This window comes from Pteropus alecto, unplaced genomic scaffold (genome assembly GCF_000325575.1).
Source record: "Pteropus alecto unplaced genomic scaffold, ASM32557v1 scaffold105, whole genome shotgun sequence".
Lineage (NCBI taxonomy): Eukaryota > Metazoa > Chordata > Mammalia > Chiroptera > Pteropodidae > Pteropus > Pteropus alecto.
This window is the reverse complement of record NW_006436294.1, coordinates 7,479,140-7,488,267: the sequence shown is the minus strand read 5'-3', so window position 1 is coordinate 7,488,267 and position 9,128 is coordinate 7,479,140. Positions and strand designations below refer to the sequence as shown.

Sequence of the window (9,128 nt, the reverse complement as noted above, 5' to 3'; positions counted from 1 at the left end):
CGTCCCCGCCCCGCTCCACCCGGCTCGTCACCTGCTCAGGCTCCGCCCCGTCCCGTGTTCCGCCGGGCCTTAGCCCAAAGGTCGAGCCTTTGGGAACTGGAGCTCTCCAGACGTTCCCCCAACCCCGTGCCTCCTCGTACTGAAAGAACCTGGGCTCCGGTGGTACGTCCCCCTGCTTCAGGCCCTGGGTTTGCTCTGGGAGCGGGGCGCTGACAACTGCGTAATGGGGGGCATTGGGCCTGGCGCCCCAACCTGCCCGGCTCTGGCCCCGCCCTCTGAGCGCACGCTGCGGCTCCGGCTCCTCCCAGAGCCCTTCCTGGACCTGAAATCCCCGTCGCAAATCTGCCCAGGGCTCCCGCCTGTGGATGACCCCCGCCCTCTCCGCTGACCCCAGCTGCTCCACCCAGTTCTCCCAGGCCTACCAGCTGAAGAGTTGCTGCTGGACTCCAGCCGGGTCATCATGGGCAGCCCCGAGGGCCGCTTCCATTTTGCCATCGACCGCGGAGGCACCTTCACCGATGTCTTTGCCCAGTGCCCAGCGGGGAACGTGAGGGTCTTGAAGCTGCTCTCGGAGGACCCTGCCAACTACGTGGACGCACCCACGGAGGGCATCCGCCGCATCCTGGAGCAGGTGGCCAGGGCGCAGTGGTTCGATGGGGAGGGACGCTGGGGCCAGAGGCCTGACACTGACCACGTGGTTTCCAGGAAGGGGGCATGCTATTGCCACGGGACCGGCCACTGGACACCACGCGCATTGCCAGCATCCGAATGGGCACCACGGTGGCCACCAATGCACTGCTAGAGCGTCGGGGGGAGCGAGTGGCGCTGCTGGTGACACGTGGCTTCCGAGACCTGCTGCACGTGGGCACCCAGGCCCGCGAGGACCTCTTTGACTTGGTGAGATCACTGTGCCGTAAGGCGGCTGGGTTGCGCAGCTTATTTTCCCAGGGATGCTGTGGCCCCTCAGGGAGGGCAGTCCTTGGAAGTGTCAGTGACAGCCCAAAGCCACCAGCTGATAGGCAGAGGAGGTTCCAGGCACTGGTAGCAGAATGCTGCGTCCCCTCAGCCTTCAGAGACGTCACATGTCGTGCTGTTCCTGTCTGCCCCCATGCCCTGTGCTGGGCCCCAGGTGTGGGGCAGCCCAAGCCAGCCTGTTCAGGATGGGGGCCGGGAGCCTGGCCCCACCCCCACCCCCATCGCTGGTTCTAGGAAGTTGCTGCCCTTGTGAGCACAGGGCCATTGGCCACTCAGATGTCTGGGGGCAGCGAGCCTTGCCTGCCCCTTCTGCTTGTCTCCTGGCCTGGTCAGCTGGCCCGTTGGGACACCTTTCCTCGCCTGCACTGCCCCACCCACTCAGGACCCCAGCCTGGGCCTCCTCTGAGCCTCTGCCCACCCCCAGGCCGTGCCCATGCCCGAGGTGCTGTACGAAGAGGTGCTGGAGGTGGACGAACGTGTGGTGCTGTACCGTGGGGACCCAGGCTCCGGGACACCTGTCAAAGGTGCACATGCCTCAGATGTTGGGGTTCCGGGGGCAGCATGCCCTGATGGGCCTTTGACAGGCTGATGATGACTCCCCGGCAGGCCGCACAGGGGACCTGCTGGAGGTACAGCGGCCCGTGGACCTGGGGGGCCTGCGTGGGAAGCTGGAGGGACTCCTGTCCAGAGGCATCCGCAGCCTGGCCGTGGTGCTCATGCACTCCTACACGTGAGTGCAGCTGGCGGGATAGGGGTCCTGGGGGGGCCGCGGGGGTGCAGTGCCCTGAGTCGTTGTCACAGGTGGGCCCAGCACGAGCAGCAGGTGGGCGCACTGGCCCGGGAGCTGGGCTTCACGCACGTGTCACTGTCGTCGGAGGCCATGCCCATGGTGCGCATCGTGCCCCGGGGGCACACAGCTTGCGCGGACGCCTACCTCACGCCTGCCATCCAGCGCTACGTGCAGGGCTTCCGGCGCGGCTTCCAGGGCCAGCTCAAGGTGAGGCACCGCCTACCTGCCCCCTGCGGCCCCCCAGTGCCCGCCCAGCCCCTCACCGTGGCTCCGCCCACAGGACGTGCAGGTGCTGTTCATGCGCTCCGACGGTGGCCTGGCGCCCATGGACTCCTTCAGTGGCTCCCGCGCTGTGCTCTCCGGCCCCGCTGGTGGTGTGGTCGGCTACTCGGCCACCACCTATAGGGCGGAGGGGGGCCATCCTGTCATCGGCTTTGATATGGGAGGTATGAGGGCCGAAGCGTGGCATCTGGGGAGGCTCAATGGCCAGGCTGGGCAATGCCAGGCATCAGGCCTGTGAGCGGCTCTTCACCCCTCCGCCCCCAGGCACATCCACTGACGTGAGCCGCTATGCTGGGGAGTTTGAGCACGTCTTTGAGGCCAGCACAGCCGGTGTCACCCTCCAGGCCCCCCAGCTGGACATCAACACAGTGGCAGCTGGTGGGGGATCCCGCCTCTTCTTCAGGTCAGCCCCTCCACCTGGGCCAGGACCCCCAGCCCTGCCTCCCAACCCTCCTCCAATTCCAGTCCTCCCTCCCCCCGCCAAGGTCTGGCCTCTTCGTGGTGGGACCAGAGTCTGCAGGAGCCCACCCTGGCCCCGCCTGCTACCGCAAAGGTAAGGGCCGGTATCCACCCTGCAGGCCCCTCCCCATGCTGCTCAGACCCACCCACCTCTCCAGCCCCGCCCCTGCTGCCCACTCCCAGTCCCCAGCTTTAGCTCCCAACCGGCAAACTGTGCACACCTCCCAGGGGGCCCCCTGACAGTGACTGACGCCAACCTGGTTCTGGGTCGGCTGCTGCCTGCCTCCTTCCCCTGCATTTTTGGGCCGGGAGAGGACCAGCCACTGTCCCCTGAGGCCTCACGAAAGGCACTGGAGGCTGTGGCCACCGAGGTCAACAGCTTCCTAACCAACGGGCCTTGCGCGGCCTCTCCGCTGAGCCTGGAGGAGGTAGCCATGGGGTTCGTGCGTGTGGCCAACGAAGCCATGTGCCGGCCCATCCGCGCCCTTACACAGGTACATCAGCTTTTGCCCTCGCCTCACAGTCCTGCCCCTGCCTCGGGCAGGCCCACGGGCGTGATGGGTGGGGAGCCCGACAGCGCTGGGTGAGCCCCTGACTGCCTTCTGTCTGCCCAGGCACGAGGCCACGACCCTTCAGCCCATGTGCTGGCTTGCTTTGGGGGAGCTGGCGGGCAGCATGCCTGTGCCATCGCCCGGGCCCTGGGCATGGACACTGTGCACATCCACAGGTGTGTCTGGGCGTGGACCGCGGGTCCTAGGGTGGGGGCCGGCTTTGGGAGGTGCCGCACCCTCACAGTCACGTGACCCTGCCTCACAGGCACAGCGGGCTGCTGTCAGCATTGGGGCTGGCTCTGGCAGACGTAGTGCATGAGGCACAGGAGCCCTGCTCGCTGCCCTATGCGCCTGAGACCTTTGTGCAGCTGGACCAGAGACTGAGCCGCCTGGAAGAGCAGTGCGTGGATGCCCTGCGGGCCCAGGGCTTCCCCAGGTGGGGCTCTGGGGGGCGGGCGGCCGGGCAGAGGGCTCGCAGCATCCCCGCCACCCATTGGCAGGTGTGCCTCCTGGCCTCCCAGGTGCAGCTAGGGCTCCTTCAGGTGGTAGTCAGAGAGGGCTGGACTCTGAGTGCTGGAGCAGGAGGCCTGATCGGTGAATGCCCTGCCTGCCCACCACTGCAGGTCCCAGATCAGCACTGAGAGCTTCCTGCACCTGCGCTACCAGGGCACGGACTGCGCCCTGATGGTGTCGGCCCACCAGCACCCGGCCACTGCCCGCTCGCCCCATGCCGGTGACTTCGGGGCAGCCTTTGTGGAGAGGTATGCGAGCTCACATCCTGCGAGGCCTGGCGGGTGGCCTGCGGCCTGCCTGCCTTGCCCTGATGGCTCCCTTGGGCTGGTGGACCAGGTACATGAGGGAGTTTGGCTTTGTCATCCCTGAGCGGCCAGTGATAGTGGACGATGTGCGGGTGAGGGGCACTGGCCGCAGTGGCCTTCGCCTTGAGGACGCCCCCAAAGCCCAGACTGGACCTCCCCGGGTAGACAAGGTTGGTGGCCCTGCCTGTGCCCACCCACCCACACCCACAGGGACATGGGGACAGGTGTGGACGGGGAGGACCGGGGGGTTCTGACCCTAAGCATCTGACTCGCTCCACACCTCCTCAGATGACCCAATGCTACTTTGAGGGGGGCTATCAAGAGACCCCCGTGTACCTGCTGGGAGAGCTAGGCTACGGCCACAAGCTTCAGGGGCCCTGCCTCATCATCGACAGCAACAGGTGGGCTGAGGCCTGGCCTGGCGGGCTGTGGGGGTGTGGGTAGGGGCCACGCCTGCCAGGGCCTGGGTGTCCCCTGGCTTGGGGATGTGGGGTCACTGGTTGGAAGGGGTGTCTAGCCTGGTCCCTCCAGGCCCTCTGCATATCTGTCCCCAGCACCATCCTGGTGGAACCAGGCTGTCAGGCAGAGGTGACTGAGACTGGGGACATCCGTGTGACAGTGGGGGCCGAGGCCCCCAGCACGGTGGGTGCCCAGCTCGACCCCATCCACCTGTCCATCTTCTCGCACCGCTTCATGAGCATTGCTGGTGAGTGGCGCCACTGCCCTCCTGGGCCCTCCTCCCTGTGGTGTCAGGTGCGGGGTCTGCCTGCTGGGCAGACGTGGGTGCAGGTGGTACGGCTGGCGGGGGTGTGCGGAGAGAACATGTCACTCAGGGGAAGGGGCAGAAGCGGAGTCTCGGCTGGTGGCAGGGCAGGCAGTATGGCCTGGCTCTGGATTGGCACAGCCCCCTGCACCAGGGCGGGTGCCTTCCTGTCAGCAGCCCGTGCCCTGGGATTGCCTGTGGATGGGACGTGGGCTCAGCGCAGTGAACCTGTCAGTGCAGATGTGGGGCCCCAGGTTCTTGCAGGGGCTCCAGACGCTGGGGTAGGGGACGCCCCTCACACGGGCCAGACACAGCCTGGTCACAGCCTCATTGTGTCCAAGTGGGCCACCGCTCACTTCGGGTTCTGGCCGCCGGCCTTGGGGGCCTTGAAGGCCAAGGGTCCTGTTTCTCATACCCGGGGCTGTGCTGTGGGTGCTGTGGGTGCTGTGGGGCCAGCAGGTGCTTGGTCACTCTGTGCCCCCAGAGCAGATGGGCCGAATCCTGCAGCGCACGGCCATCTCCACCAACATCAAGGAGCGCCTAGACTTCTCCTGCGCCCTCTTTGGCCCTGACGGGGGCCTGGTCTCAAACGCCCCCCACATCCCTGTGCACTTGGGCGCCATGCAGGAGACCGTGCAGTTCCAGGTTCGGAGGGTCCCTCCCCCTGCCTTCCAGCCCCTGCCTCTGCCCATCCGCGCAACTCAGTGCCTGTCTCCTGGCCCAGATCCAGCACCTGGGGGCGGACCTCCACCCTGGCGATGTACTGCTGAGCAACCATCCCAGCGCGGGAGGCAGCCACCTGCCAGACCTGACTGTCATCACGCCGGTGAGGGCCAGTGCCCGGGGGACTCGGGGGCCAGGCAGCCACCCGGCTGACCGTTGCTCCTCACCCCCAGGTGTTTTGGCCAGGTCAGACACGGCCTGTGTTCTATGTGGCTAGCCGTGGGCATCACGCAGACATTGGGGGCATCACACCAGGCTCCATGCCCCCCCACTCCACCATGCTGCAGCAGGAGGGTGCTGTCTTTCTGTCTTTCAAACTCGTCCAGGGGGGCGTCTTCCAGGAGGAGGGTGAGCAGAAGTGATCTGGGGCTGGGGGCTGGGGTTCAGTGGGCTGGCACACATGCTGCTGCCTTAAGCCAGGCCAGGTGGGACGCTGGGACTCAGCCCACCATCTCAGGCCTGCCTCAAGGCTGGGGGAGCCAGGTGGTGACATCTCTCAGCAATGACCAGAGGAGCTGAGACGAGTTCTGCCTCGGTCCGGGAAGGGCCCAGCGGTTTTGGGATGGGAAGTCTGCCAGGACACCCAAGGGAGTAAATGCAGGAGGGGAGGAGCCTGTTAAGTGGGCAGCTGCTTGTGCTTACAGCCTGTACTGGGTCTGCACTAGGTCTAGGGGCTGCAGAGAAACAGCAGGGCAGGGGCTGGGGCCACAGGCTTGGAAAGCCTTCCTGGGCCTGGGTCCGAGTCACTGGGTGGCAGAACAGTGGGGAGGCTGTGAAGGGCCTCAGCAGGGCCCAAGCTGGTCTGCCTGTGCACTGCGACAGGCCCCGCCTACTAGCAGAGTGAATGGGGTCCGAGGGTGGTCTGGACCCTGGGCAGGGGGAGTGGCATGGGGGCAGCTGCAGTTACCTGTGATGATGCTGAGTTAAGCCGGGCAGCAATGGTGGGATTAGGCAGCTGTTTTGGAGGTCAGGGTTGGTATTCAATGGGATTTAGGGGTCGGGGTTGATGTCAAGGGTGCACAGCTGGAGGTTGGAGGCTGTGGCAGTGAGTGAGCACAGAGCAGCAGCAGGGTCTGGGGGGAGAGGGCATTGGGAAATACAGAGCTGGTCCGAGAGCCCGGGGGCATCCCAGAGTGAGAGGAGGTGACATGGTCAGGGTGGAGGGTGGCATAACAGAGCCACAGGCCAAAGATACAAATAGAGTGACCTAGGTCCAGTTGCTCTCTTGGTCAATGTGCGTGAGGGCAGGGGGACAAGGATTATGGAAAGGTCATGTATAGGTATGTGACAGAGGACCCAGTGGCCAGGGAGCCTCAGAGAGGACCTCAACATGGACTTGAGCACGGCCTTCCAGAAGTGGGGCGAGATCCCTGAGGCCAGGACCTACACTGCTTGCCAGGAGCTGAGGCCTTGTCCAGACCTGTTGGGGGTGGGGGTGCTGCGCAGACAGCCCCTGGATGCTCTTTCAAAGTGGTTGGCTGTGGGGGCCAGTGGGGCCAGAGGGCCCAGGGACATGTGAGTGGGGGAGGGTCAAGGAAGTGATTTTTCTCCTGAGAAAGGGGAGGGAGGCCCAGAGAGGCTGGAGGGAGTGGGTCCAGGTGGTGGGGTGACAGGAGGGGAGGGCTCAAAGGAGGGAGGAGAGTTTGCAGAGGGACAACTGTCTCTGTCCCTCCCCACTCCTGCTGTTTGCCCCAGCCTGGGTATATTGGGGGGACTGGGGTTTGGGAAGGAGGAGGTTCAGTAGAAGGGCAGAAGCTGGGAGTTTTGGGGGTGCTGAAGAAGTCGGCAGGGTTGTGGGGAGCCAGTGAGGGCCCAAACAGGAAGCCCACGGTTTTTTTTTCAGGTGTGGAGCAGGACAAGGCAGCCTTGGGACTTGGAGGGTGGCTCAGTGGTGACTCTATCCACCAACCAGCGGTAACTGAGGCCCTGCGGGCCCCAGGCAAGATTACCGGCTGCAGTGGGACCCGGAACCTGCACGACAACCTGTCAGATCTCCGTGCCCAGGTGGCAGCCAATCAAAAGGGCATCCAGCTGGTGGGGGAGCTCATCGGGCAGTATGGTTTGGACGTGGTGCAGGCCTACATGGGCCACATTCAGGTGGGCCTGGGGGCAGGAGCATGGGGTGGCTGTGCCCGTGCCCAGACAGCTGGGCAGGTAGGGGAGAGGGCACCTGGCTCCCCTTGAAGGCGGCAAGGCTGCCTCTCAACATACTCCCTGCCAGGCAAACGCAGAGCTGGCTGTGCGGGACATGCTTCGGGCCTTTGGGACCTCCCGGCAAGCCAGAGGCCTGCCCCTGGAGGTGTCTGCAGAGGACCACATGGACGATGGTTCCCCTATCCGACTCCGCGTGCAGATCAACCTGAGTCAGGTCAGGCTGCAAGGGTGGGGGGCAGGGTGGGGAGTGGTCCAGGGCGTAGCCGTCAGGCGGCTGACACCTCTCCCCTCTGCTCCGGGTGGGCAGGGCAGTGCGGTGTTTGACTTCAGCAGCACCGGACCGGAGGTGTTTGGCAACCTCAATGCGCCGCGGGCCATTACGCTGTCTGCCCTCATCTACTGCCTGCGCTGTCTGGTGGGCCGCGACATTCCGCTCAACCAGGTGTGCAGGGGTGTCCTGTGCGCGAGGTCAGTAGGTCGACCCCAAGCCCCAGGTCACCCTGAGTGAGCCTGGGGGGAAACCAGCCCAACAGCCCAATACCGGACTGATCCTGGAGGTGCTCGCAGGTGGGACGCATATCTCTCTCTCTGCCCCTGAGAGCCAGCCCCTCCCCCCACAGGGCTGCCTGGCGCCGGTGCGCGTAGTGATTCCTAGAGGCTCAATCCTGGACCCATCTCCCGAGGCAGCGGTGGTGGGCGGCAACGTGCTCACGTCCCAGCGCGTAGTGGACGTCATCCTGGGGGCCTTCGGGGCCTGCGCCGCTTCCCAGGTGCGGCGGGCGGGCGGGCGCTGCTCTGGCTTGCTGGGGTGGCGGGCTGCGGGGAGGCTGGAGCGCACACCGAGGGGATGCCGCCTTAGCTGAGAGCAGCAACCGCTTGCCCCTGCCAGGGCTGCATGAACAACGTGACCTTGGGCAACGCCCACATGGGCTACTACGAGACGGTGGCGGGCGGCGCGGGCGCGGGCCCTGGCTGGCACGGGCGCAGCGGCGTGCACAGCCATATGACCAACACGCGCATCACCGACCCTGAGATTCTGGAGAGCAGGTGAGCCTGCGGGCGGGGCCGGGGAGACGGCCGCAGGACGAGCCCCGTCGGGCTTCACTGAGCTCCTGGCCTTGCAGGTACCCGGTCATCCTGCGCCGCTTTGAGCTGAGGCTGGGGTCCGGGGGCCGCGGCCGATTCCGGGGCGGCGATGGTGTCATCCGCGAGCTGCTGTTCCGCGAGGAGGCGCTGCTGTCCGTACTGACCGAACGCCGCGCCTTCCGGCCCTACGGTCTCCACGGTGAGCGCATCTCCCCTCCCCCAACTACATCCGCCCTTCCGCCAGGTCTCTCCCTATCTCCCCACCAAGCCCCGCCAGGTCTCTCCCTCTCTTGCCTCCTGAGCCACCTGGAGCCTCTTGCAGGGGGCGAGCCTGGCGCCCGTGGCCTAAACCTGCTGATCCGCAAGGATGGCCGGACAGTGAATCTGGGCGGGAAGACGTCCGTGCTTGTATACCCTGGGGTAAGGATTGTCGCCTGTCTTGTCCCATCTCCATCACCCCAGAGGCCCCAATCCTGTGGAAGATGAACAGACTTGCAAAAATAACCAGAGACCCAGTTTAATTTGGC

The 9,128-nt window shown here is 65.6% G+C and overlaps 1 protein-coding gene across 3 annotated transcripts in view; it reads left to right on the top strand.

The window, feature by feature from the left end:
* The window catches only part of OPLAH (5-oxoprolinase, ATP-hydrolysing), a 12,439-nt gene that overhangs the window by 1,591 nt on the left and 1,720 nt on the right, over window positions 1-9,128 (top strand). Inside the window, exons 1-26 of one of the 3 annotated variants that reach the window (XM_006912972.3) lie at window positions 27-162; window positions 408-631; window positions 706-897; window positions 1,400-1,499; window positions 1,582-1,705; window positions 1,777-1,972; window positions 2,046-2,211; window positions 2,312-2,450; window positions 2,533-2,600; window positions 2,735-3,000; window positions 3,121-3,233; window positions 3,323-3,493; window positions 3,681-3,818; window positions 3,907-4,045; window positions 4,164-4,276; window positions 4,430-4,581; window positions 5,123-5,283; window positions 5,363-5,464; window positions 5,535-5,709; window positions 7,274-7,458; window positions 7,583-7,729; window positions 7,823-7,957; window positions 8,136-8,285; window positions 8,405-8,562; window positions 8,640-8,800; window positions 8,924-9,021. In XM_006912972.3, the coding sequence (XP_006913034.1) occupies window positions 461-631; window positions 706-897; window positions 1,400-1,499; window positions 1,582-1,705; window positions 1,777-1,972; window positions 2,046-2,211; window positions 2,312-2,450; window positions 2,533-2,600; window positions 2,735-3,000; window positions 3,121-3,233; window positions 3,323-3,493; window positions 3,681-3,818; window positions 3,907-4,045; window positions 4,164-4,276; window positions 4,430-4,581; window positions 5,123-5,283; window positions 5,363-5,464; window positions 5,535-5,709; window positions 7,274-7,458; window positions 7,583-7,729; window positions 7,823-7,957; window positions 8,136-8,285; window positions 8,405-8,562; window positions 8,640-8,800; window positions 8,924-9,021 (3,720 nt within the window). In that variant the 5' untranslated portion in view covers window positions 27-162; window positions 408-460. Of the gene's footprint in view, window positions 1-26; window positions 163-350; window positions 632-705; window positions 898-1,399; window positions 1,500-1,581; window positions 1,706-1,776; window positions 1,973-2,045; window positions 2,212-2,311; window positions 2,451-2,532; window positions 2,601-2,734; window positions 3,001-3,120; window positions 3,234-3,322; window positions 3,494-3,680; window positions 3,819-3,906; window positions 4,046-4,163; window positions 4,277-4,429; window positions 4,582-5,122; window positions 5,284-5,362; window positions 5,465-5,534; window positions 5,710-7,273; window positions 7,459-7,582; window positions 7,730-7,822; window positions 7,958-8,135; window positions 8,286-8,404; window positions 8,563-8,639; window positions 8,801-8,923; window positions 9,022-9,128 lie in introns of those variants that run through there. The other 2 variants (XM_015590271.2, XM_025047615.1) reach the window with 2 other exon arrangements.